The sequence below is a fragment of the Phaethon aethereus genome (genome assembly GCF_964289735.1).
Source record: "Phaethon aethereus genome assembly, chromosome: 8".
NCBI lineage: Eukaryota > Metazoa > Chordata > Aves > Phaethontiformes > Phaethontidae > Phaethon > Phaethon aethereus.
Window position 1 is genome coordinate 28447640 of NC_138584.1, and position 26531 is coordinate 28474170.

Here is a 26531-nt window from a genome sequence, read left to right on the forward strand (position 1 = left end):
TCAGGTGGACAGAAAACAGGCAGAACCGCTGGGCTGAAAGGGGCTAGTCACTAGTGGAGTACCCCTGGGGTTGATACTTTAACATCTTCATTAACAACATTCTCTTCGCTGGGTGAGGAACTGGCTGGATGGCCGAGCCCAGAGAGTTGTGGTGAACCCTGTTAAATCTGGCTGGCGGCCGGTCACAAGCGGTGTTCCTCAGGACTCAGTTCTGGGGCCGGTCTTGTTCAATATCTTTATAGATGATCTAGATGAGGGAATCAAGTGCTCCCTCAGTAAGTTTGCAGATGACATCAAGTTGGGTGTTGATCTGCTGGAGGGTAGGAGGGCTCTGCAGAGGGATCTGGACAGGCTGGATTGATGGGCAGAGGTCAACTGTATGAGGTTTAATAAGGCCAAGTGCAGGGTCCTGCACTTCGGCCACAACAACCCCATGCAACGCTACAGGCTTGAGGAGGAGTGGCTGGAGAACTGCCCGGCAGAAAGGGACCTGGGGGTGCTGGTTGACAGCCGGCTGAATATGAGCCGGCAGTGTGCCCAGGTAGCCAAGAAGGCCAACAGCGTCCTGGCCTGTATCAGGAATAGTGTGGCCAGCAGGAGTAGGGAAGTGATCGTGCCCCTGTACTCGGCACTGGTGAGGCCGCACCTTGAATCCTGTGTTCAGTTTTGGGCCCCTCACTACAAGAAGGATGTTGAGATGCTGGAGCGTGTCCAGAGAATGGCAACGAAGCTGGTGAGGGGTCTGGAGCACAAGTCTTATGAGAAGCGGCTGAGAGAACTGGGGTTGTTTAGTCTGGAGAAGAGGAGGCTGAGGGGAGACCTTATTGCTCTCTACAACTACCTGAAAGGAGATTGTGACGACGAGGGTGTTGGCCTCTTCTCCCAAGTAACTAGCGATAGGACGAGAGGAAATGGCCTCAAGTTGTGCCAGGGGAGGTTTAGATTGGATATTAGGAAAAATTTCTTCACTGAGAGGGTGGTCAAGCATTGGAACAGGCTGCCCAGGGAGGTGGTGGAGTTGCCATCCCTGGAAGTGTTTAAAAAACATGTGGATGTGGCACTTCATGACATGGTTTAGGGAACATGGTGGCACTGGATTAACGGTTGGACTTGATGATCTTGAAGGTCCTTTCCAACCTAGTGATTCTGTGATTCTGTGATTTATGAATGGAGTCCACCCCCAGCGAACTGGCAGATGATACAAAACTGAGGAGAGTAGTTGAAAACCAGACGGTTGTGCTGCCATTCAGAAGGACCTCAGCAGGCTGGAGAAATGGACAGAGAGGGTTGGCAGGAAGTTCAACAAGGGGAAATGCAAAGTCCTTCACCTGGCGAGGAATAACCTGTGCACCAGAAGAGGCTGGGGGCTGACAGGCTGGAAAGCAGCTTTGCAGAGGAGGATGTGGGAGTCCAGGTGGAGAACAAGTTGACCATGAGCCAGCAATGCGCCCTCATGGCAAAGGCGGCCAACAGCATCCCGGGCTGTATTGGGAAAAAGCATTACCAGCAGATCAAGAGGGGTGATTTTTTTTCCTCCTATCTTTCTTTTCAGCACCAGTAGATAAATACTAGGTATTTACCCTGCCCTCAACAGTATAGGTAGTATAAGAATGGCTGAATTATAATCACATGAAAAGCAACTATTTTTTTAATTATAAAAAGGAGAAACCTTCTTCAGCTGTGACATTCAACATTAAAAGCCACTGCAACATAAACAAAATACTACCCCATCCTTAACAATGGAAAGCTATGCCCTCTCCCAGAAAACACTGTCCACATGCTTATGTTTAAAAAGGTTTAATTTTCACCCTGGTACAAAAATACAGTACAATGTGATGGCAAGGCATTCGCCAAAAAACATTCAAAGAATAGAAGGGGAACCCCTGTAAAGCTTCAACATAACCCACCCTCACTTGATACAACAATCAAAAGGTGAGTGCACAAGGAAAAAGTTAAATTTCTGCCCAAAGGCAAATGAAGATGAATCACACACAGTTTTACACAAAAATATGTTTGCAGAGCTAATAATTTCACATGCTACTTGGACATTCATGAAATTTATCCTACTTGGCTTAGTGGCAGAATTCATGGTTCGGGATGTCTAGAAAACACCTGGCCCAGGAACATGCCCCATTCATAAGAATCCCCAGTAAAAACAATGGGATCACATAATACCAGTGAGAAAAGAGGGATCCAACCCTGATGAAGTGCCAAAATGTTGGCTACTTCTAGTTATTCCAAGCACACCATTTGTCCTCAGATAATGTTTTGCCCTACACACTTCCCTTTTAACACCAAATATTAGCGGTTGCACAAACACACAAACTGATGTGTTCGCACATTACCTAGTTGCAAATAACCATTACAGTACAAACTGCCAGGCAGAGGAGGAGATAACACTGTAACTGATGTATGCGTGTGAACTCCAAACAGGGTTTAACCTAACATTGTTGACAGGAGAATTATGTCCCTCCAGTGCATCTACATTCTTGGTCTGTTTAATCATTTCCTTTTAGAGTTTTGAAGTGATGGAAAAGCATCATTGAGTGTATTCATTATAGTTCATCTCCCAGGTGTTTTTGTTTGAAAGCATCACCTGTTAGCTTCTCCTGGGCCTCCTTCATCCCTTGGACAACTGAAAGATTAGACAGAAAGACAGCAACTATTAATCTCAAGATGAAAACATCAAGGTGTCCTGGTAATGAAAGTGTTTTAAAATAACACAGTTATAGAATGTAGAACTACAAATTAAGCTGTGGGAAAAAAAACAGCCCTGTGCCCTTCTCCCAACTATTTGTAGCTGGATCATGTGAATTGCATGATTTTCCATGCCACAAATGGAGACAACGTTTAGGTCCTATAGACATTATAGTAGGTATTAAGGTGAATCATGATTCTGGACATGATTCCTCAAGGCATAAGAGAGCCGCTCAACTCATGTTGTATCTAACAGCTCCCAGTTACGCTGTAAAGTATCATCATTTTTCTCCACTCACAAGTGAAGGTGTGTCCTTCACTCAGGACACACCCAGAGTTTCATCTCACCAAAAATGCACCTCAAACTACTTTGCACATACCTTGATCAGCATTGGTATAGAAATACTTGTAGCTGGGGTTTCCTTTCTCATTTATGATTTCTGGGTGGACTTTTCCACTGGGGTCTATGAAACAAGAAATCAAACCAGAAATTTAGGTGGTAACAATAAGAACACAGTCCTGTGAGTGGATACAACAGCTGTGGACTCCCTACCCATGAAAAGGATTCTGGGAATGTAACCTCCATCAGGACTGAAGGCTTCATCCTTTGGCTCTTCATCATCCTACCAAAGCAAGACAGAAGAGAGGAACATATTAGCAAGGTATCTAACAAAACACAGCACCCATTTTAAAGAAACAAGCTATTGCCTTCAGATTCCATTTATCCAGAGTAATTTACATCTTGAACAGACACTAGGTAACTGCGGTATCTTCCAGTCTCAAAGGAAAGAAAGTTATATTTACCTAAACAAGTACCATTTGTGAAAATAGTATTTTTTTCTGTTCTGTCAATTTGCATTAAACACTCCACTTTGGTGTAGGAGTGTTTGGTATGTCATGAGAGAATGAATATAAATTCCTTTATTGCAACAACAGAATGACACAAGGTACAAATTGTTAAAGAGACAATGACAGAGAGCCAGGTTCATAAACACAATTAAAATAACCAAACTGAAGAAAATTCTTTTTAAAACAATCAGCTATATCAATCAATCCTGAATACCTATTCAGGAGGGCACAATTTGGGATGTACACAAACCAGGATACAACCAGTTAAGTAGGATTCCAGATGCTTAATTACTAGGCAGTATCATGAACACAAATCAGAGGGCAGCCTACCTCAAGGTTGACCATAACAAAATTATGGGCAAGTTCAGAGATCTCCTTGGATTCAGCAAACTTTGGCTTTAAAGCTAATTAAGGGGGGAGGGAAAAAAAGAAAAATAAGAGATGCATAAAGACAGTGGAAAAGATTTCAGGTTTTCAGGTCAGCATCAAAATCGCAACTTCATTCCTCCCTCTGGAGAGCTGGTACTTTTCAATAAGCAGTAAGTGGAGTATGAACGGTATGAAACCATTCAAGCCAGGCTCAGAACAGCAGGTAACTGAAGCAATTTTTGGTGGGCAGCCATATGATGAAGCCTGGCCAACAGACATACGCGGTCATATTTGAACCAATGGAACAGAAGCAAAAAGCTTGCTGTAAACCACCCGTTCTCACTCAATCAGTTCATCCTTTAAGCTTAGCCATTATGCCCAGCTTGTTTGTTTGTGATACTGAAAGACACAAAGCCTCACCTTCGAAGAGCCACCAGCTGAAAGTAAAGCAATTTACACTTAGTTCTTGAAGATCATTCATTCTGTTCCATTTTTTATAGCAAAGTACAGGAGAACTTGCAGCCACTACAGAAGTGCAGCATTACAGCTGTTAGTTTACTGGCATTTAGACCTGGCTGGCTTTTGGCAGTGCTAACAGGTAAAGTGGTGCAATATTATACTGCTCTAAATGAAATACAAATACCGTTAGCTACATTTTGAATGTGAAGTTCATGTTTCTCGTGGTTTCGTGATCTGTATACAAAAGTTCATTAGAAATTGCAGCAAGCTGTAGTAATAAATACACTTACCTTTGCATGCGCCACACCAAGACTTGTGGATGATAACCATAAGAGGCAAACCACTAAAAACAAACAAAAAAAAGAAAATTGTCAAATAAAGCTTACAGAAACCAAATTCTGTTATATGTACATTTTAACAGTCAAGACTTCTAAACAGGCTAAATGTAACGGAAAATAAGAGAGATGTAAACAGATTCTGCTGCGTTTTAAGGTTGTCCTGCAAAAAGTTTTCCCAATCTTAAAACATGTATAGTAATAATTTATTATAACTGCCAGCCAATAACTGCTCTTGTAGACAAGAAGACTCTCTTTGGTAGGTTTGCTCTTATTAGTTGAGATCTGCTCAGATACACAACTGGTCATGCTTTTTTTTACTGGAAGCGGTTAGTGACACCAGCTGCTTGAGAGATCTCAAGGTAGATTTTTGTGGCTGCTTCAGGCCATCCAGTGGATGAGTCACACATCCACCCCTCTCCCCCGGTCTGTACGCTTCAGTCCCCTCCTGTGACTAAGACCCTCCACCAAGCAATAATCACACCCAGTAACCTAGCAAACCCTCTGGCTGTCAGGCTACTTTCCTACGTGTTGCTATGCTGAAACAAACCTGTGGCAAATGCAACAAGTGCCAGGACTGAGGAGGAGGGGGGGACTGCATGGAACCGCAGCCTAAATAAAGTGCAATGCAAAAGGACCTGTTATTCTTTATTATTCTCCCCTCCCAAATAATTCACTTGACCTTTACTACCTATGCTACCCAAAGGCTAAGTTTCCATCTCCCTGAGATATGTTTTATCTAATCCTGTTGTTCAAAAACCCCTTTAGCATTTTACCTTCTGACAAAGTCAAGCTTACCGAGTTCAACTTTTCTAAGCTTCTTTATGAAATATTCAGGCTGCATTATGCACACTACTGTGATTAGACAAAGAGGCCTTAAAGACACTACAAATTTCACACATTTCCTGTTGTTAGTGCTGGTGATCCAATTAACCCATCACTTCACTGCTCCTGACTATTCTGCACCAATTTTACCTTTCTAACAAGAAAGACAATACAACTACAGGTGACTTTTGTTGCTATTGCACACATCCAGGTAGTACAACGCTTACCTCCACACTTGCTGTGTGCAGAAGTGCTTACTAACACTTTCATTGTTTCTACCATCCAACAGTTGAACTGGTGAAAGCTGACCAGGGCAATAAACTAAGAAAGACTAAGAACAAGAATTGGGTATCTCATCCCTTTTTTCTTACCAATAAACCCCTTACGCTATGGAAGAGTATCCAAGGGAAGCTGGTAATAATGATATAGCTTCCCAAACAGTAAGAACAGCCTAAAACTAGGTGAAGGAAAAGAACGAATCCACAGACACAGAGAATATACTATATGGATACTTCTTTCAGGATATGCCAAGAAAAGCCAAGTTCAAACTTTCTGCTATTGTAAACTCTGTTACCATTTTGGGGGTTAAAAATTAAGTGAATTTCTCACCAGTAGAGAAATTACAAACACCTTTGCACATGACAGCAACTAAATAAATTACTAGCAGAACTGAAGTACAAGTTTTTCTTTAGCTATAGCTAGCTATGAAAGGATCATAGCAGCATTCAGTTATGGCCTTCAGAACCAGGAAAGGGTGGAGAGGAAGCAATTAACATTTAGAGCAGTTCAAACACAAGTCCACCATTTATAACTAACCAATATGTTATCATCTTTACATAGGACATTGTTTGCAGTAAGGAGCAAGAATACACATAAAGCTTCTATTGCATCAGTGTCCTCTCCATGATGATGAAAAAATAGGTTTCTTCCCATTGTTTCCATATAGTCCAACACAATTTTGCCTCTTTCTTGAGGAGAGGCTGATTTAAGTCTGGAAAATACACATTGTTCTTATCATCGAGGATCAGTGCTTCACATCACAAGACTTCAATCATCTGGTAATCGGTATTGCAACATACTTTTTTTTTTAAAGTTAAAGATTTTCAAAGCAGATTTTAAATGGAAGTGCCCACAGTCCTGAAATACCAACTCTTAGCCAGTGAGAACTCACAGAAGTTTTAGAGATAATGAATGTATTGTCTCAGCTTTATTCTCTTTACTTTGACTGGGAAAATATACCTATTCACATCAAAACATTTTTTGTAGTCATTTCTCAGTTCTGCAATGCGCCAGTCCACCTAGCAGCTGGTATGTCATATATACAGCCACTGTAACTGAACTAACCCTTCCTGCCCCACTTCACCATTTCCTCCCAGGTAGCACTACACATACAATTAAAACCAAAACCCACAAGTTATTAAAATGAAAGATGAAGCACCCACCAGAGAGTGAAAAAAGTTTATATAAGCTATATACATGGTAGAGCAAAAACTGAAATTCGTTGAAACTAAGCACAAAACTAAGTTACCATCACAGCTGGTACAGACTTATGGGGAAGTTTCACCCACAACAGACACTGTCATTTTAGCTCATTTTTCCTATGCGAGCACTCATTCTTAAAACAATTAGTGTATTTAAAGGCATTTAATGATGACCTTGCAGAGAAAAGGCATAGCGAATTATTTCAGTAAAATCATCCTGCAGGTAAATTAACACTTCACTCCATTTAAGGCACACATTTTATTGTTAAACCTGAAACAGAGAGGTTTGAGTTTGCTAAGCCAGCACCCTTCTGTTGTGCAGTTTGCAAATCTATCTCTGGGGTTCAGCAGGAATTTTTTAAACAGTCACATCCTAAAAATACAGCCTGTTCCAGTTCTTCTGCAGTTTGTCATTATCTGGAGACAGCCTTGGAAAAACAATCTTCTTATTCAAGACATACACATGTCAATGCGGAGGGGAAAAGTTTTCCCTATGGTCACCTTTTTAGGCTTTCGGATTCAGACACTATTTGATTAGCGGGGTTTATGTCTCCACAAGAGACTTCACTTGCTTGGGGATGCAACCGTAGCTCTCCCTTTTGAAAGATGCAAGTGGGGAAAATGCAAGGGGGTGGGAAAAACAGTATCCCTACAGATCTTCTTAGCAATACAGCTTGCCCAGCTGCTGCAGGGACATGGCATCCATCTTCCCAGAGCTGTTGTTGCCACATGATCCTATATGCGATAGGTGGGACCCAAGCTCCGTGGGGTCTGCGGCTGGAAGGCATGTTCTTACTGTCGCAAGTACTTTGGGGCTGGGCCACGGCCACTGCTGTGCGTGGCACAGGTGACAGGGTTCACTGGATGTTGCGGCTCAGGTACTGCAGGAACATGCTGGCCAGCTGGGGCAAGTTTTCATCACTGGGCTGCATCTTGGTGTAGCTTATGAACTGCCTCCGCAGACGGCTCAGCTCGGCCATGCTGACAGGCCGGTTCAGCACCAGCCCTTCGGTGACGCCGGGGACACGGACCACCTCCCCGGGCGGCGCCCCGCTCCTCTGGGCGGCCATGACGGCGGCCAGCACCTCCTGGGTGAGGCGGTCGAGGTGGTGGAGGAAGCCGCTAGACTGCAGGGGCTGTGTGCGGGTGGCGCGGTGGGGCGGCGGCGGGGCGCTCTCGAAGAGGGCGGCGCGGATGGCGGCCAGCGGCAGCGGCTCCTCCCCGTGCACCGTGAAGAGCGGCCGGTCCCAGCGGTTGCGCGGGTCGGGGGCCTCGAAGGGTGGCTCGTCGGGGCCGCCCGGGCCGCCCGCGCAGTGCAGGAGGCAGCGCGCCGTGCCTGCCTGCCGCGCCGCGCAGTACAGCTCGTAGCGGATGCTCCGCAACTCGTTGCCCGCGTCCACGATCACCACGTCCCGCCGGCTCAGCCGCCGCTCCACCTCGGCCCGCAGCGCCGCCCGGCCGCCCTCCGCCTCGGCCACGACGTGCGCCTGCCGCTCCGGCCCGCCCAGCGCCGCCCGCAGCTCCGCCGCCCGCCGGCTCTTGCCGCTGCCCGGCCGCCCGCACAGCACCACCAGCGGCATCCTCCCCTCCGCGCGCGCCCCGCCGCCATTCTGACCCGGAGGGCGACGGCGACTGCTTCCGCTCGGGTCACTCCCACCCCCAGTCGCCCGGGCAACCGCGGCCTGCGCCGGAGCCGCCGCGGCGTGAAGCCCCGCCGCGGGCTCGCGTGGAAACCCCCACGGAGCGCCTCGCAGCCCCGCGGCCCTCGCTCCTCCCTGGGCTCGGGGCAACACGCAGTGTGGCGGTTCAGCACGGCCGCCCCCGCGCACCCCGGTGGCGAGGGCCTCAGGCGGCCCCAGGGGCGGCTGGCGCTGCGGGGCGTGGGGTCACCTTGCTACAGGACACGTCCGGCACAAGGACACCGTCCTATGGCGTCCTGCGTGAAAGCACCATCGTGCCACGGCTGCCGCCGAGAACCTGACACCCAGATGCTGTATGAACGCTGGATCCCCGCCTACAGGGACCTCAGAACCACGCGGTCCCCAGCATCTCCGACCCACCCAGATCGTACCGGTTGCAGCTGGAAACTGCGTTAAAGTCTTGAAACTTCCCAGACCGCTGTTTTTGATGCATCTCACTCGCTGCACAACAGATAAATTAATGTAACTTTTCATCTAAGGCCAGACTTAAAAGAAAAATCTGCTTTTTAGGTTTGCTTTTTGTTGTTGTTGTTGTTGTTTGGTTTCATTTCTCCCAAACCTTCAATTCACTGACACTCAAATGCTGCTAAACTCAATTAGCGAGCAGGTCTGTGTTTCCAGCAACGAAAGGAGAGAGTGCAGCACCAGCGTCCCTTGCTCCAGGCCTGCTTCTGAGCAGAAACACTCATCCTGCCTAAACACGAGAGCTCACCTCTGTCTTATTTTAAAGCTTCCCCTGCTTCATTGGAAAGTAGTGCTACAATTATTCCTGCAAATACTGAAATAATCTAATATTTTGCACAGGTATATCAAATAAATACTAGAATATCCAGTTATAAGCACTTCTAAGACTACCACCTGGGCTAATTTTATGTGTACACTAGATTTATGTCTACATCGCCAGATGGATCAGTTTGAGCCCAGAATTCAACTAAACAGCAAACTTGGAAGGCATAATGAATTTCTGCTCATGTCAGCATTTTCATATGTAGGTTATAAATTCAAAAACACAAGTAGAATTTATAAGCATGCAATTTTCCTTCTCACAGAAGGAGAAACAGAAGAAAGTCTGAGAAAAAAATGTGTCAAAATGTTATTTTTTACCTTTTCATAGACACCCTGTTCTTTTTAGAGTTTAAAGCTTAACCCAGAAAAGGTTCCATTTAAACAACTTACCAGTTCGCTACAGTTTGAAACTTTCAGACTTTTCCACAGATGGTAACAAAATAACTCTCTCATCTCACACGGAGACCTCATCTATACAGGCACACTGAATTTTACGGAAGCTATTCACACTGCTGAGTTTGAGGGGATTGAGTATTGCTTAAACATGTGTTTGTGGGTTTGAGATCCGTACCTTTCTTTACTATGCTAAATACTCGAAAAATATTTTCGTCTCACTTCAAAGACATGCCAAAACTTCAGTCAATAAACCTAGGTGGTGCCTCAGCAAAGATTACAAAATGCTGTATTTTCTCTCTAAGAAGCTATAGGAATCTGAACAGTCCCCTAAACCACCTTCATGTTTGCTAATTACTATTTTCTGTGGTTAAGCTTAGGATTTATACAGAATCTTTATGAATGTTTTTAAACACACTTTTCTGTCTTTAAAGCTAGGTAACATACCTGGCTGCTGCCTCTTTCTTCCCATCTTCTAGCGTTCTCCAGTGAATATGATCTCCAAAACCTGCCAAAGAGAAGGATTTATAAATGCTGCGTAATTTAACATGTCAACTAACAGATGAAAACAGTCCAACCTTTAAGAATATTTTCAACTCATTTTATATTCTTTTTTTAGAGCAAACTATAATCCCAGTCCTGGAAAGTCTTCTCCAAATACTTACAACCTACATAGTCTTATATGAGGAATCCCACTAAAATTAATTAACAAAAACATACCAGACTTATAAATATTTATATATACATACGTGCAAATGACAGCAAAATCCCCCAAACAGAGATTAAAATTGAAGTGCCTTCTGATTATTCCCCATTCTTTTTCAACCTGTGAACATTTATTAACTAATTAGTGGCACATTAAACGTGCCAGTGTTTGGCTTCCTAAATCCCACTGAATGTGAACTAATGCAAAACTTGAAAATTCCTAGGCCAGCATATGATCACTAATTGCCCTAAAACTATTATGCTGAGTATTACTGCTGATTATAATTATCATCAAAGAGTAAGAAAGAACACCATTACACAGGTTTCTGAATGTTACAGTGACTGAATAATGCAGGAAATATTTTATCCCATGCCCAGATAACAAGTCTTGCTATGTCAGTTGAGATAAGAGCAAGGGAGCGCATGTTTAACAACGGCAAAGCACAGAGTGCCATTTTTTTTGACCCTGTAGCCAACACAGCACTACCCTCACATGGCTGAAAACCATGCGGAGACCTAACATGAAGGAGATCCAGGAACTGTTTGTAGGGTAACTGTTTGTTGGAAGACCTCTTCAGAGGTCTCATCGCTTCAGTGACACGGGGCTCTGTTGGATGACCAAACATCAGCCTCAGCTTGTCCCTTCCCAGCGCTGAGGGTTCAGATCAGTCAGCAACCCCCAGTGCCCAGGGTGCTGAGGGGGGCAGATTTCGGGAGCTACACAGGGGTCAGGAGCCACAGACTGCCCAGTGCTGACAGACGGGAAAGCGGACATTGTCTCCAGTAGACAACTACGGCAAAGAAGCTGGAGAAAGCCAAGAACAGGGTCAGCAAAACCTCATGGTGCCCTAGTTCAGCATCCGGGAGGTTTGAACAGTTGGCACAGTATTTTTATTACCTCATCTCCTCTCCTGATATGAACAACTGTGAACATATATGATGCAACACATCAAATATTTAGCTGTGTGAGCAGTACAGTGGGGATGCCTTGTCCATGTCCAGTCACACACAGGTATGAGCTGCAGCGGCAGCTTCAGACACAAGGCTACGTTTGTAGCCTTTGCTGAACGCAGCAGAGCAAAAACCAGTTGGGTTAGCAGAAGTCACGTTTACTCAGAATATTGACATGTCGGCTATTTAATTCAAAGGCCCACATGTTAAAGCGGGGAAAACCTTCTATTGTTCTAGCTAGGAAAAACTTTTCAAAAGCTTTTCTTTTTTTAAACTAAACCCCACTTTGTGGCGAGATTCAGTATGCTTTTAAAAGCATTACACAACACATTGCCGAGTGTTTCTTTCGAACGAAAGTCAACCGAGGAATTTAACTATAAAGTGAAAGGGGAATGACTGGGATCCACACCACAAAGCTTTGCTATCATTGATCAAACTGTCTTGCTACCAGCCCTGAAGCGGAGATTTACCTCTAAGTCAGGCTGAAGCCATCACCTGGGGCTCATGGCCCCGGCGCACCCAGACTGAACCAGACTGTTAGACATGGCAGTTACACAAGGAGGCCTCGGCGAGCCGGAGGAGAGGTGAGGAGTGGTCAGGAAGGGAAAGGGAAGCCGAAGGCGGGAGGGAAGAGCCGCTCACAGCTGGCCAGGAGCCAGCAGAAGGGGCCGGCAGAGGTTGGGCAGGGCTGACAGGGCACCTCGGCACCAGGCGGGGGGTACTGAGGCGCTGCGCCCCCCAGAACTTCACCACGTAAAAGCGGGACCCCTCGAAAGGGAAACCTCTCGGGGCTTAGCGGGAATAGAGCCACGACGGTAAAGGTCGCTTAATGGCACCCTCATCTTGAAAGTCAAAAGGCTCTCCCTCTAAACCGCGGCAGCACTGCCCGGCCGGCCCGGCCTTCCCCCGCCCCCGCCCCCGCCTCGCCGCCGCGGGCTGTGCGAACCGGCCCGGCCCCGGCGCACCCATTCACGGCAACGGCAAAAGTTGAGAGGAAAGCCCGAAGGAAACGTTTGCCTGACCCTTTCCGCGCCCTTCCGCGGCGGAGGCTGCCGAGGCCGCCAGCACCAGGCACAGGCAGAAGATGGAGGCTGCCGCGGGCTGAGCCTTCATGGTGTCGGCGCGGGCAGCAGCAGCAGCACCCCGGGTACGGCCCCTAAACCTCCGAAGACGGGACTGGACCAGCTTAGGTAATTTTTTTTTTTCTCCTCTTTTTTTTTTCCCTTTTTTTTTTTTTTTTTTAAAGCCCAGGAAGTGATGTAAGGTGGATGTGGGCGGTGCGCCGCCCTCGCCTCGGCTCGGAACTGCTGGGAGAGGCGGGGAGCGAGGGGGCGGCTGTGGGGGTTTGTCGTCCTGGCTCTCTGAGGGGGCGTTCAGCTGTTTCGGTCAGAGGCTCGGCTCCGCGCAGGTAGCCGAGGCCTCTCGGGCAGGAGTACCTCAATCACACCGGGCCCCCAGGACCCCGGTTACTCCCCTGAACAAAATCGAGGGTTGCCCCGCCGGGAGTAGGCAGCGATGGGTGGGTTCCGGATTTTTCTCCTCTCCCCTCTTCCACTTTTGTCCCGCTACTCTCAAGAGTTGCCCAGCTGGTTGGGAAGGTAAAAACGATAGCAAGCACTCGTGTAGTATGAAGGAGGGTTCGCCAAGGGGGAGAGAGGGCCGACAAGAGCCTGGTGATACGTTTGGAGTCCGCGGCGTCCCGGGTTTGGGTTGCCTGGCATCGGTCCCAGCCCCGGGGCATCGGTCCCCAGGGACTACAACTCCGAGGAGGCGCCGCGGACACGCCTCTCCGCGCCCCCGCCCCCGCTGATATGTAAATGTGACTCCGCGGCACCGCCAATCCGCTGGCGGGCTGTCTCCGTCACGTGGCGCGAAGCTTCCTTTCTCTGTGCGCCTCTCTTTCCTTCCTTGGTCGCCATCTTGTTCTCACCGCGTGTTGGGCTGCGGGGGATCGGCCGCACTCAGGTGAGACCTGCTTGGCGCCCGCCGGCGCCGCTCCGCCGGCGCGGCTCCCCCCTTCTCCTGCCGCCTCCTGGCGTAGGGCGGGCGGGCGGTGCGCCGCGCCGCGGAAACTCGGTACCTCCCTGTCCTCATCCGCCGCGCTGGGCCGTGTTGTGGCCGCGGGCGCCTGCCGTTCCCCGAGGAAAGGACGGGGGAGCGAGGCCGTGCGCCGGGACGCGATGTGGTGGGGTCTGCCCGGGCTCGGGTGGCTCGCGACTCTTCCTCTGGGGGCCGCGGTGCCCCGTCCGGGCGGGGTTGTTCTGGCTCCCGAGGGACTGGGCCTTTATCCCCTCCAGCTCGCCGTGCTTTGAGGGTAGCCAGCGAGCCGCCCTGCCTGCCTGGGGCCCTTCTTCCCGCCTCGCCGGCCGAGTCCCTGTCCATGTGGTCATCCTCTCGGCTGTGCAGGGGCCTCGCTGGCTCTCTGCTCGCTCACGGGAGCCCCATCTCCCCCGCCCCGCCGTTTCCCGGCACAATGCAAATGCGGAGGGTGTTTCCCCTTTATTCGGAGGGTCACTCATGAGTTTTTGGAGCAGACCAGTGAAATGCCCTTCTTTGTGTTGGAAGGCTTGAGGTGTCTTTTCACTCGTTACAGATTTTCAGGTCTTCCAGCCTTTAAATGTTCCATCTGACCCATTGGAGAAGCCACTTCACTAACTTCCCAGTCATTGAATTGGATGAATAGCTGCCAGAGGTTCTGGCAGGATATGTTCTTACAGGTATCCTATTCTTATAGGATATCTGTCACGATATGAACTTCACTGAGTTTGAACGTGGCTTATTAGTTAGAAGTATTAGAGATTCATTACTTGGAAATAGTATTCAAAGTAGTGTAGTGGTGAGTTGCTCCCTGGGGTCTATTAAAGAGAAAGGTGTTTTCCTAGAAACGCTAAGCACTCATGCTGTACCTGCTGATTTGGGTCTGTTCCGAGTCGGTAGTTCAGTTAAATAGTTACAACAGTAAACCAGCATACTTGGAAATTCACAGTTAGTGCCTTAGACTGATAAAAAATGAAATGTCATGTTGATTTGCCTCATTGTGGTACAGACGCTTCAACAAAACAGACTGCTGCTGGATGGACTGCTGTATATTACTTGAGTGGTGTGGCTTTGAAGCTTTTTGTTTATGTGTATTTGCACTGTTTTGGTGAATCTTCTGTAAATTTAAAAACTCGCTGCAATTTTAAAAGCACTTTTAAAATGGACAGTGGAAGACTTTTTTTCTTAGTATTTTGATAGCTAACTCGTGTTTGCATCTCATTCTTTAGACGCAGCACTATGAACCAAGAAAAACTGGCCAAGCTTCAAGCACAGGTCCGAATAGGAGGAAAGGTAAGAAAACCATCACAGATGCACTGTTTCCTCTAATTTACAGGCTGAAGGAGAAACGCCTCTGAAATTTCTTTTTTCAAAACATAAGCTTTAGTTCACGGGAGGGGGGGGGAAATGTATATGTTTGAGGCCTGAAAAATGTATTTTTTGCATGATTTGGATCGTAGTACTGCTACCTGAAACACAATGTTTTTTCAGTTCACAACTGCTGGGTGAGTAGCTTCAACAGTGTGTAAGCTTTCTTTTTAATTCAGTGACTTGTTGTGACCTGTGAATGCTCAAGCTAAGATTAACCTGTTGTTGTTCCAGTTCTGCCTTTTGCTTATCCCTGTTGGGGAGTTCCTTCCTTTGTACCAGCTCCAGGGCTTGTCTGACTCTGCACTGAGCTGTTTCTTTTCTGAGCCAGTAGGTAGCTAATATGACAAAAAAACCCCAATATATAGTTTGTTCAGTGTTGGTGTTCATCTCCTAGCTGCAGGTGGGTTTGTGCGAAAGTTTGTGGAGTAGGAATTCCAAAATTGCTGTCTGTGGAACAGTTTAAAAGTGCTAATTACTTGGTTATGAAAGTGTGACATTTTTAAAGTCACTGTATTTGTGCTGTGTGGAAAAAATTATTTAGGAAACTCTTTATATATTGCTTAATAGTAAATAGCACTATTATCTAGCTTGTGGGAAGGGAAAAACACTGCTGTTTGGTGTCTTTGTGGTATTTTATACTTAAGAAAAACCTTAAAATTGAGACTGACAGTTAAAGCTGTAGGTGAAGGGGAAGTAAGTTGAAAAGCATTTTTAACTACAGAACTTTCTTATAGCTTGCAGATTGCTCAGAGTGCAATACAACTTCCAAAAATTAAAGTGTTATGAGATTTTGAGAATAATTGACTCTTGTGTCTTGATTCTTTTCCAGGGAACAGCTCGCAGAAAGAAGAAGGTGGTGCACAGAACAGCTACAGCTGATGACAAAAAACTTCAGAGTTCCCTCAAAAAACTGGCAGTAAATAACATTGCTGGCATTGAGGAGGTATAGTGGTAAAATAAATGTTTTCTGTTTGAAATTAAATTCACTGTGGTGTTCTGGTGGTGGGTTGTGTTTTTTAAACAGTTTTCCCTTCCCCTCAAAAACTTACAGGTATGGTTACTGATAGGTAAAGTTATTTGATTGTTGTCTCATTTACATTAATGCATACATACCTAGAGAAAGAAGGGAGAAGGTTCTGCTGGCCGGACAGTGATTGTAGAAGCTAGTTAAGCTGTCATGTATGTGTCTTGCATTCATTGCAAAACAAAACTTCTTTTGATTCTTGACTTCATGAGCTTGATTACCTACTTCAAACAAGAGAAGAGCAGTAGATGCACATGTACTGTGCAGGCACATCTAAAACAAGGGTTGTGTGGTGCAGAATATAAGGAAAACCATGAAAATACCTGGAGTAAGAACTTGCAAGTGTATGTTACCAAAATTAGGTCTTTTTACTGCATGAAATCCACCAGAATTGTTTGTGGTAGTCACAGGCGATTTCTTACAACACAGCAAAGATTTTAACAGAACCAGCTTCTGTGTTAATGTAAGTAGGAGTATAAAGGTTTCGGATCTTCCTTGAATATGTCTATTTTACATGTACGAAATATGAACTGAAGCACTGACATTTTCCATAACACTCTAGAGTGATGCTCATACATGGGAGGAGGAGGTGTTCCTTCATCATGAACTCGGTATTACTGTAGTACTTGGTTAAAGAAGCATACTATTTAATCTGTGATTAATTAATTTAAGCAGGATTGCAAGATGCTTCCGGAGGTCACTTAGTGCATATCTCTCTTCCAAAAGCAAATAGAGATTCAGTGTAGAAGCCTGGTTTGCCTCTGCTAAAGAAACAATTCAATTTGTGTATTTACTTAAGCTTGATGCATATGTGCTTAGCTATATGAACCCAAAGACAGAATTCTTATGCTTGGGGTGGGGGGAACAAGATAAGAACTTTGTTTAGACACAGTTATTAAGGATTTTAAATGTTTTGATGTGAAGGAGGATAAGGCAGTGTGCTTCTACCTTGATAGCTAGGTACATAATTGCAGTATGTTGTATTCAGGTGGACACAGGTTGACTTTGGTAAACTTGGTGTAGGTAGAAGCATTTGGAGAGGCTAGTAATGTTGAGTCAAACATTAGTAGCTCATCTGTGTGGCTTTTAAAAGAGGCTTGTAAGTAAGAGGATGACAGTGCTTGAAACCTTTACTGTTTTCCCATGTGTAAGGGACAGGACATCCTTTAGTTTTGCAGGAAAGCAACACACCTGGTTTTCCTGTTCAAAACATATTTTGAACTCCGCTGCTCTGACGATTGATAACTTACATGTTTGTATATTTTAGATCTCCTCTAGTTCACAAACTTCTGTTTTCTCACTGTAACTTCTACTCAAATCAATACTTAAAGAGTTTTGTGACATAAGTTTATTACCACTGTTTGGTTTGATGGGTAGAACTTTCTTCCTTTTTTAGACAAAATTATTTTCCACTTAACCCTAGTTTAGCCATGCCCAGAAGAAAAACCTTTTTAACTTTCTGTTCTGTCTTCCTTTAAGTTAAAAAAACATAAAATAAACCAAATATGCCAGTATAAACTTTGACATTAGGAGCAAAGCAGGTTTCTATACTGGCTGTGAAACTTAATTCTTGGTGATTCAGAAGGCCAGGGAAGAGGAAGAGAGCAGGATCACTGTATGGTGTACTTAATTCCATGATGACTCTTAAGACTATTAGGAAGGCACAGAAGCCTGTTCTAGTGCAATTGGTACCTAAGCCTCCAGTTTTGTGTGTATATGTGCAGGAAGCATCCTTGCCTTGGGCAGCTTCGGGCAGCTTCAGCAAGTAGGTCAGAGTGTGAATCTTGTGCCTTTGCCAATTCTGCGGAAACAATAAGATTTTCCTGATAGGTGACACAGCTGGGAATGGCAATGTCTTAAACTGATGTGGCAAGGCCTTTCTGTTAGAGCTTTTAGTTTGTAAAGAGTTAGCACAGAGCTGAAGATTTTGTTGTGGTTTTTTCCCCCCTAGACATTCCCAATATTAACCGCTTTACAGTCTAATAAGCTATGTATGTGTTTTGCCGTTGTTAAAAATATACATTAACTGTATGAAAACATATAATCCTTGCATATTTATAGTATTTAGATAAGCATATTTGATGAAGGAATCATCCTCTTAAATTCCATCTTTTCGTATAGTATGTATGAACCCATGTTTTATCATTAACTCATATTTTACTTCCAGTTTAGGTGGTGTTAATTCCAGATGCTTTTATCATGGTTATATTATCCTCTAGGAGGAGTACTAGTTTTGTAAATGTTTAATATTTTAAATCTAGATTTGAATTAATAATTTGTCATGCTTGTTCAACAAGATGCTGTGACATTTTGGTAAATGTTACTAATATATTTAAACAGGTGAACATGATAAAAGATGATGGAACAGTTATTCACTTCAACAATCCCAAGGTTCAAGCTTCCCTCTCTGCTAACACTTTTGCAATTACTGGTCATGCAGAGGCTAAACCAATCACAGAAATGCTTCCAGGCATCTTAAGCCAGCTTGGTGCTGACAGCTTAACAAGTCTCAGGAAGTTAGCTGAACAATTCCCAAGACAAGGTAGGTCTTTTTGGAATCTTTCATCACTGATGTAAAGAACAACTGCAGTATTAAAAGATTTAACCCAAATTTAACAGCAGCATGTGTGACTTAAAAAATTATCAAAAGTATATGTGCTTTTATATATTTGCCACTGTTGTGGAAATTGGTGGGGCGGAGGGGGGGGGATATAAATATTTTTTTTCTTGTTGATTCAAGATTTTATATCGGCAGGCCCTGATTTAAAAAAAAAATAAGCTGGTGAGTCAGGCATGCTGTGATTCCAGGTATACAACTGTGTGTGACAAAATAATTAGGCAAGCAAGTTCAGGTTTTTAATGCGGAAAAACTCAACAGATTCTTTTTGTCAGGGAATTGATTCTGTTTTCTTTGTTCATACAAAATGTATTTCTATTGTGGATATAGAGAAGAAACATGTTCTTTATCTTCTACTCTATAATTCCATTTGGAATTAAACTAAGACTTTTAAAAGTTAATTAAAAATCAAAGATTTGATTCAAAATAAAAAACTTTTAATGTGGTTATTTTTCTACTTATTTTAAACCCATGGGAGTGTGATGTGTGTATATATATGTGGTATAACTATTACTGTAACTTTACAGTGAAGAAATGGAGTCTGGGGACAATCCCTTTTGGTACAATACCCTCCTTGGGGGAGCACTGTAGCATGTTTTGTAGAGATCTTAACTATTCTCCCTAAGCAAGTTTGTAACTTAAGAATAGATGGAAGTTTATTCTTCCACCAGTGTATGTTATGAAATTAGAACATGAATACTTTAACACATACAAGTAATCAGTCCACCGACTGAGAATTTGTAAAAGCTTTCTTAGACTGCAGAACAGGTACGCTTTTCATTGCAAGTAGCTGTTTCAGATTTCATGTTTCATGTTGCATATTGCCAAAAACTCGGTCTTGATATCAAGCCCTGGTGAAGTTGGACACTAAAAAAATTTTACTTTTCATATTTATACTGTTAGGGCTACTAAAAGGACTGTAATTGGACATTTTGCAATTGTCTGTATTTGGAATTGGAAAATATGTTGCCCGTTCTAATATTTCCAACAAAGTTATTCCTTCTAAATCAGTTTTAATTTCTTCTCTATTTCATGTTCAGACTTTAACTGAAAGTAAACAGTTCCTTCTTTACGATATTAGTATGTAAAATACCTTTTAAAATTTAGAAAATGGATCATCATAAGCATATTTCTTTGATACAACATTGGTACCAATAGGTACTTACTATGCTTCCTTTACATAGTACAGGAAGCCAGACCAATGAGGAGGAATACTTTATTTTTTAAGTTCTTGCGTTTCTCTAGATTACTTGTAGCATGTTTCAGTTTCCAGGACTTACAGAAGAGTAGGTTTGATGCAGGACCCTTGATATGGAAATACTTTCCCCTACAGTTGTGACCCTTTGGTAACTGAATCATGTAGTATGTTGGTCCCTGATTGGTACAACATTATTGCATTGAAACACATGGCTTCAGTTAAAAGGTCTAGTCATGCTGGTTTTTTTTCCTGTATCATTTGATCTTTTGCTAGCTCTGCCTTAATAGCCCGAAGCATTTGCACATGGCTGTGCTAATGCGTTAGTATAAGAATGGTCACAAGTAGACCTTTTGGTCATGTTGATTACTGCTGATACCCAGTGATTTGTGTGTTTGTCACTGTTGGGGGTTGGGGAAATGCTTGCTTTCTTCACCTGTATGTTAGGGGTTGTATTTTGTTGTGTGGTTGCTCCTAATTCTGTATAATGACAACTCAGCACCAAACTTCTTTTTACAGTGTTGGATAGTAAAGCACCAAAATCTGAAGATATTGATGAAGAAGATGATGATGTCCCAGGTAGGCACATACATGCTTATATGTCCATTTAATGTATAAATATTTCAATTAATGCATTTAAATAATCAGCTCTTGATATGATTATAATTCTCACTTGCTAAGGGAGGCTTCAGATAGTGGGCAGCATTAAAACATTGATGACTTTGGATTTCAGCTTTTGAAAAAAGGTTTAACTTGTGCAAATTGCTCAAGTCTTAAGTGAAAATAGGTCTAAATACTTTCAGGGAGGTTGAACAGGTGATCTAAATGTCCAAATAGGGTTTTAGGGCTGCAAAATGACATGATTGACATAGTTATCAGGTTGTTTTTAAATCAGAGATTTTTATTTCTGTAGTAGCAGAAACAAAATTTGTCATTGTCTGAAAGCTTCTCAATAAATAAATAAATATTGTAAGGTCTTAATTTGTTGATAACTGTCTATCAATCACCACATTCTTCTATATCCATCAGTATGGTGTATTAGCTAAAACAACATACTGGTGGACCCAGAGGTTAATTTCCTCATGCTCTGGCCCTAGTTTATTTCTTTGTGACCTTGCATAAAAATTCAGTGTTCTCCAAAATTTTCTGTTTCCTGGACCGCAAGAGTTAATGAGTGCCTAACTTCAGGCATTCTCTAAAGAATGCTGATGGCTGAAGTCTAAGCTGCAGCTAGTAGAGCACCTCTGAAAATCAGCTCTTAACCGCTTCATGTTAGAACTTCCACTCTTCTGGGTGTTCTCGCATTTCTAGTTCTTCCTGTATGTTCAGACAAACTGTATTTTCTAAAGCTCTTTGAAATCTGCCCATAATAAATGGTGTAGATGAGTCTAGTTAAGAACTACTTAACCTTTCCTATAATATGCATTTTCATTAAACCTATGGAGGTAATGTTACTGGGCATTACTGTATTAATATCTTCATCTCTTTCAGATCTCGTAGAAAACTTTGATGAAGCATCAAAGAATGAAGCTAACTAAATCATTAATAGTTCTGGAAGCTGGCATGGACTAGATTTAAGAAATCAGCTATGTGGTTCCAAAGTTTTAAAGAAACAGAGAACATCATCTGTTAATAGTTCAGTAATATAAATATTTTGTATTTTTATGATGCTGTTTGTTCAGCATTTTCTGTCAGTTGATTTTGCATTTTGCACTTACTCCCAGGATCTACTCTTTTGGTCAAAAAGAAATGTCAGTGCAGTTTGAGGGGTGTGTGCATGTGCGTGTGTGTATGTGTGTGGGTGTACATATAGTGGAGAACAAATTGGAGAACACTTATTTAACCTTTTCCCCTTTTCCTTTGGAAGTAGAAATAAAATGAATCTTCAGCATCGTTACCTTTTGATTATCAACAAATAGTGCACAGAAGGTAGTTAAGATTAAAATTTAGTCCACATTTTGTGACCTGGAGGCATTACACCATTAAAACTTGGGTTTAATTTGCCGTTAACTATTGTACTTGCAGATGTGTTTCTCATCCCTGTTGAAACGTACACATGATAATTGTTGTCAACCTTACGTTGATCCCAGATGATACCAAAGACAAGCTATTTTAATGGCTTGTTTGGTACAGTAACTTTTTTAAGGAGAAATCTTGGTCTCAGAAAAGTGTGCTTTTTTTTTTAACCTTTCTCAACTTTTTCTCTTTTTCTTGTCTCTAACCTTTTGAGACAAGCTGATGTTTGACTCCTGTGTAGGTGTAGCAGTGTGTTCTGTTGATTATGTAGAGTATTTCCCATGTCAAAAGGAAAACAAACACCTTGGTTCTCTACCATCAGGTCACTTCCTAAACTTGGAGGTCTAGTTGGTAACAGTCCAGTGCACCAGTTTTGCACAGTAACAGATTTTTGCTTGAATAACTTCAAGCTGTTCTCTTGGCATGTCTGCATTTACTAGCAGCTGATGATCCACTGTCATTCTTAATGGCACTAGGAATTAAATGTACCGTGTGAGCAATGTTTAAGGTGGGAGGAAAGAGTTGTTGACACTTTGCCTTGCCTCCCACTAGGTGGTTTGTGCAATGACCAGCTCTAAAGGGATTTTTTTTTTTTGCCTGTAACTTACCTTTGCCTATAACCTACCTCTAGGTTTGGTGTCACCTATATAGCTTCTTAAAAACCACAAATGCTCCTCGGGCATAAGGAGAACATTGGAAGGTACTGTTGGTACAGTGCAGTATTTATGACCTTTCTTTAAAATGCTTAATGTGAACCCGTTTACTTAGAGGCTCTTTCAAGGTTCTTGATGTAATGTGCATTAATGGTGTAGTTAGACATCATTGTAACCTGTGTAAAGGGCAGCTGTGGCTTAAGCAAGCCATTTTTCCTCTACATCTGTCACTTAACTATGGCTTAATTGGAACATATCAGCTTTTTATGTAGATTCATACACTAGAGAACTGTAGAAGTACAAGGTAAACAGTATGTGAGTTCTGGTGACATCATCATATAACCACGAAAGCAGAGCTGTAGTGGTTTGTCATCTGAACTCCATTTATTTTATAGGCTTTGTTCAGTTTTTCCTGTTATATTTTATATACTACATGGATCTTACTACAAAATAAAATAACAGTACAAAAGAGGAAATGCTCCCTCTTATGTGTTGTCTCCTCCTCCCACCAGCAGTAGCTGAGGAAGGCCAGGTGGATGCAGCGGCTGTTTCAAACAGTGCTACATCCTTGCTGGCGGGGACTGAGGAAGATGCATGCAGGACTAAGGGAAGATCCTGTTAGAGCTTTAGGATTACACACTCCTGTATAAACACTGTTCTATTTTCCCTGCAGCGTTGAATGAAACTTTGGTTTGTTATATGGCTAATCTTAAATTGGCTGCAGGTGCATTTTTTTCCCTGTTTATAAGGAAGAGACATCTTCATTAATGTGTGCACAGGCACACTGAGTTGCCTTTTGCTGTGTCTGCAAGCTCAAAGAACAAATGAAGGATACTTGGAAACAGGTATTAGTGTTCTTCTATTTGCATAAAGGGCATAAGTAAAGAACGTTTCAAAGTAGCAACGGCACTGAGTTTATGTATGGGACATCCCCTCCCCCTATGTGCTCACTGGTTTCTGGTGTAGGAAGTATGTCAAAAGTAATTTTTTGAGAGATTAAGCATTGGAAACACTGATTCCATAAGTTTATATAGTTGAACTCTGATTCCTACAAAATAGTCATTTAATTTTTGCTCTTGGTCATGACAAGTTACGTGTTAAACCCTCACTTTTTCCTATGTTTGACAACCAGTAAACTAAATATGCTAGCTTACGTAGTTATATTATCTTCAGTTTTTTCACTGTATCTAAAAACAGTCAACCACTTATGATTTGCTGCTGGAAATACTAGAGCTTATCAATCATTAAACTGATTTTAATTAAAAGTAACCCATCAAGGCTGTTGTGGGAAAAGCTATTTTTCTTCATATTTATTCATGGTATAACTCGAGCAGTGTTTGTACTTGCTGATGGAAATGCAGTTACTAAGAGTAGTTTTGGGGAGTGTTGCTACAATAAAAACTCCCCATGTGAAGGTGAACATTAAAATGATCTTTGCTTGGCTTGAAGCATGATAACACTGTACTTCTGAAGCGCTCGAGATTGCTTGGTACTTAAACACTGTTGACATATTAAAGATATTGGTAAAGATACTGACACTGAAGATCTTGGCAGTGATTTGAAAATAGGGAGACAGAGGAGCACATAGGTTGAAACATCTCTTGGATTGTATGCGAGTGAATCAAAGCTGAATCAGTGAAGACTGAAGGAATCAAGAACTTGCTAAATGTGTGAGACTGCAAACACTGGTCTTCCTGTCATGACCGTTAGTAGATTTGTGTAGTTCCCTGGTTTATGGGTGAGAAACCTGGGATTGGCTGGCTTCTCTCGGGCAGGAGAGCAAGTCTGTAAAAACCTGCAGTTGTACTGCATTTAATGTGGGGGGAAAAAAATATGCTTGTGTATGATGGATGGCAGAGATTACAGTCCGTGATGCTGGAGACTTGGTAGTGAGTGCTGGTGAGGGATTGCTCATGCAGTACTCAGTAACAAAATAAATTTGCAGCTAAGAGTGTTGGCTAGGGTGGAAGGAGTTGATACAAAAAGAACATTCAACACACAATACAGACCTTGGAAAAAAGTAGGGTTCAGGTGAATTTTTTTCTCTTTAACATGTATGTAGGGATATTTGAAGAGTGCCACAAGAATGATAAGGATGAATTTAGAACTACTGAAGTATGTTGATAATCCACTAGTATTTTGTCAGCTTTCCATGGGAACTAGGAGTTTCTATGATCTCCCTCGTGCCAGGATCTTCACAAATAAGGTTTTGGATTTGGCATGTAGAAAATGAGCACCGGCGGTCCTAGAGATGATTGAATTACTGCACAGTGTATTGATTGACCAGCGTATTGCTGTTAACAGGAAGGAACTGAGGAAGTTATAACAGCACAGATTTACTGTGCTGTTATAAGAGATGAATTCGTGCCTCTACTTCAGGAATGTCCCAGGAATGATTCTCCATTCTTCTAAGTTTCCCTAGAATCAGACTGTGCTGCTCCAGACAGTAGAGATGTACAGAGGGGCTGAGCAAACTGCCCCGTGGGTGAAGGTGAGTGAGTGAATTTTTCCACTGGCATTTAAGATTAGTCTCCTTTTATTATTTGAAGACAATGCTGGTTTGTTCAACAAAGTGAACAGATTGTTCTGGGGATCAAGATTACACTAGTTAAATGATCCATGTTTTGTATTTGAGCAAATGAAGTGATGCAGAACTGAAGCACATCACAACAATAGCCATAGCAACTTTACGAAAGTAACATCAGAAGTACAGGACATCGTTATTCATGTTCAGCTGTTTGCTTTCCCATCAAGTAATTTTTTTTTATTTTTTAATTCCCATCCCCTTCTAAGATGAATTCGCAGACACTGAAGAACTTCCTGGATTTATTCGGAAACACGTGAACCCAGTGTCAATCAAGGATTCAGGTAGCCAAGGAGAGCAAGTGAAGAGGCTAATTCTAAAACAGGTGGTCTTAAGCTTGGGTTGATATCTACAGCAGGATTAGTGGGAACTGGGCTTTCCTTTCAGACTCTGGCACTGTGTATTTGGCAACGAAAAAACCAACTCTTACATCTTCCAGTGCCTTGGTTTGCCTTTATTCCAGGAGTGTACTGCTCTACCTCCTCTAAGTATGTGTTACATAAATTAGTGAACACAAAACCTGGGTGCTTCTTGAGAGAAAAGGGCTACACCTGTGCAAATGGTATAAAAAGCTACTTCCACATGATAAATGCATACTATTTGGTGGGCTGTCGGTACTATTAAACACCTCACTAAACAAGACCCACATCTTGCTCAGACACTTTTTCTCCTTGGCAACCCGCTACCTGTCAGATTCTCAAATACAATTTCATAACTATGCTAAATTAGTTGCCTCCTTGGAGTAAAAGGAGATTATCTGCTTGTTTGAGTTTTTGAAGTTGTGTTTAATATTTTTCATAAAGTATCAGTGCTAAGGCAAACACTGAAAAAAAATTATATTCCAAGGCCTTTTGACCTTTGGTGCACATATCTGAGCTGAATAAAAGGAGTTATGTGACCTCTTGCCCTTTCTTGCAAAATCCTTGCAGCAGCTATAGTGACTGCTTATGTCAAAAAGTAATATTAGAAAGTATTTAATGTATTTTAAAATTCTGCCTAATGCAACTTAGCTGACAGAAGAGCCAGTGCCATGTGACAAGCTTTCTACAGATACTGGGAAATGTGGCGCAAGCTACTTTTTGAGAACATCAGGTCTGATTTTGAGGCTATATATGAAGCTGGAAACTTCCAAGCAATGCAAATTATTGTTAGACGTAGGTAAGTGAAGACTTAAAATACTGACAGATTGTCAGCAGGATACCAGACCTTTGCACACCAAGAGTGAAGTTCCCTGAAAGGCCTTCACCAGTCTTGGGTTTCCCTGCTGCCAAAGGAGAAAGTCTTCCCCTTCCCTCACTTTCCCAAGCGCCAGCAGTAGGAGCCGGTGTCTGAGCTCAGCTGGCTCAGCTTGCTCATCTGGTTGTAAATTGCTTTTTGTAAGGTTAGTTTTGAGATGGTTTTCAGCTCACCTTACTCTTAAGGCTGGCCACGCAGTTGTGCACATGCTGAAAGCTCAACTGTTCCTGCTCTTGACAGCTTGCTTC

The 26531-nt window shown here is 43.1% G+C and overlaps 3 protein-coding genes across 4 annotated transcripts; 1 reads left to right on the forward strand and 2 right to left on the reverse strand.

Annotated features, from left to right (window-relative positions):
* Positions 1-2555: 2555 nt before the first annotated feature.
* Positions 2556-13083, reverse strand: TXNDC12 (thioredoxin domain containing 12; the record flags this gene model as incomplete). The annotated part of the gene is made up of 7 exons (XM_082003003.1): positions 12573-13083; positions 10342-10402; positions 4665-4717; positions 3877-3950; positions 3251-3320; positions 3078-3161; positions 2556-2635 (listed from the first exon to the last, which is right to left on the reverse strand). Exons 1-7 carry the CDS (start codon positions 12661-12663, stop codon positions 2556-2558), a joined length of 513 nt encoding a protein of 170 aa, XP_081859129.1. The 5' UTR covers positions 12664-13083.
* Positions 7873-8595, reverse strand: KTI12 (KTI12 chromatin associated homolog; the record flags this gene model as incomplete). Its single annotated transcript, XM_082002886.1, has 1 exon — positions 7873-8595. One exon carries the CDS (start codon positions 8593-8595, stop codon positions 7873-7875), a length of 723 nt encoding a protein of 240 aa, XP_081859012.1.
* A 1733-nt stretch (positions 13084-14816) lies between the features above and the next one.
* Positions 14817-21389, forward strand: BTF3L4 (basic transcription factor 3 like 4; the record flags this gene model as incomplete). 2 transcript variants are annotated; one of them, XM_082003000.1, is made up of 5 exons in its annotated part: positions 14817-14880; positions 15788-15901; positions 18323-18524; positions 20314-20373; positions 21286-21389. In XM_082003000.1, the coding sequence occupies 5 exons, from the start codon at positions 14827-14829 to the stop codon at positions 21330-21332; spliced, it is 477 nt and encodes a 158-aa protein (XP_081859126.1). The 2 variants fall into 2 exon arrangements, with proteins under 2 accessions (XP_081859126.1, XP_081859127.1); XM_082003001.1 differs by lacking the exon at positions 20314-20373 and having other exon boundaries at positions 14827-14880; positions 21286-21332.
* Between the last annotated feature and the right edge of the window lie 5142 nt (positions 21390-26531).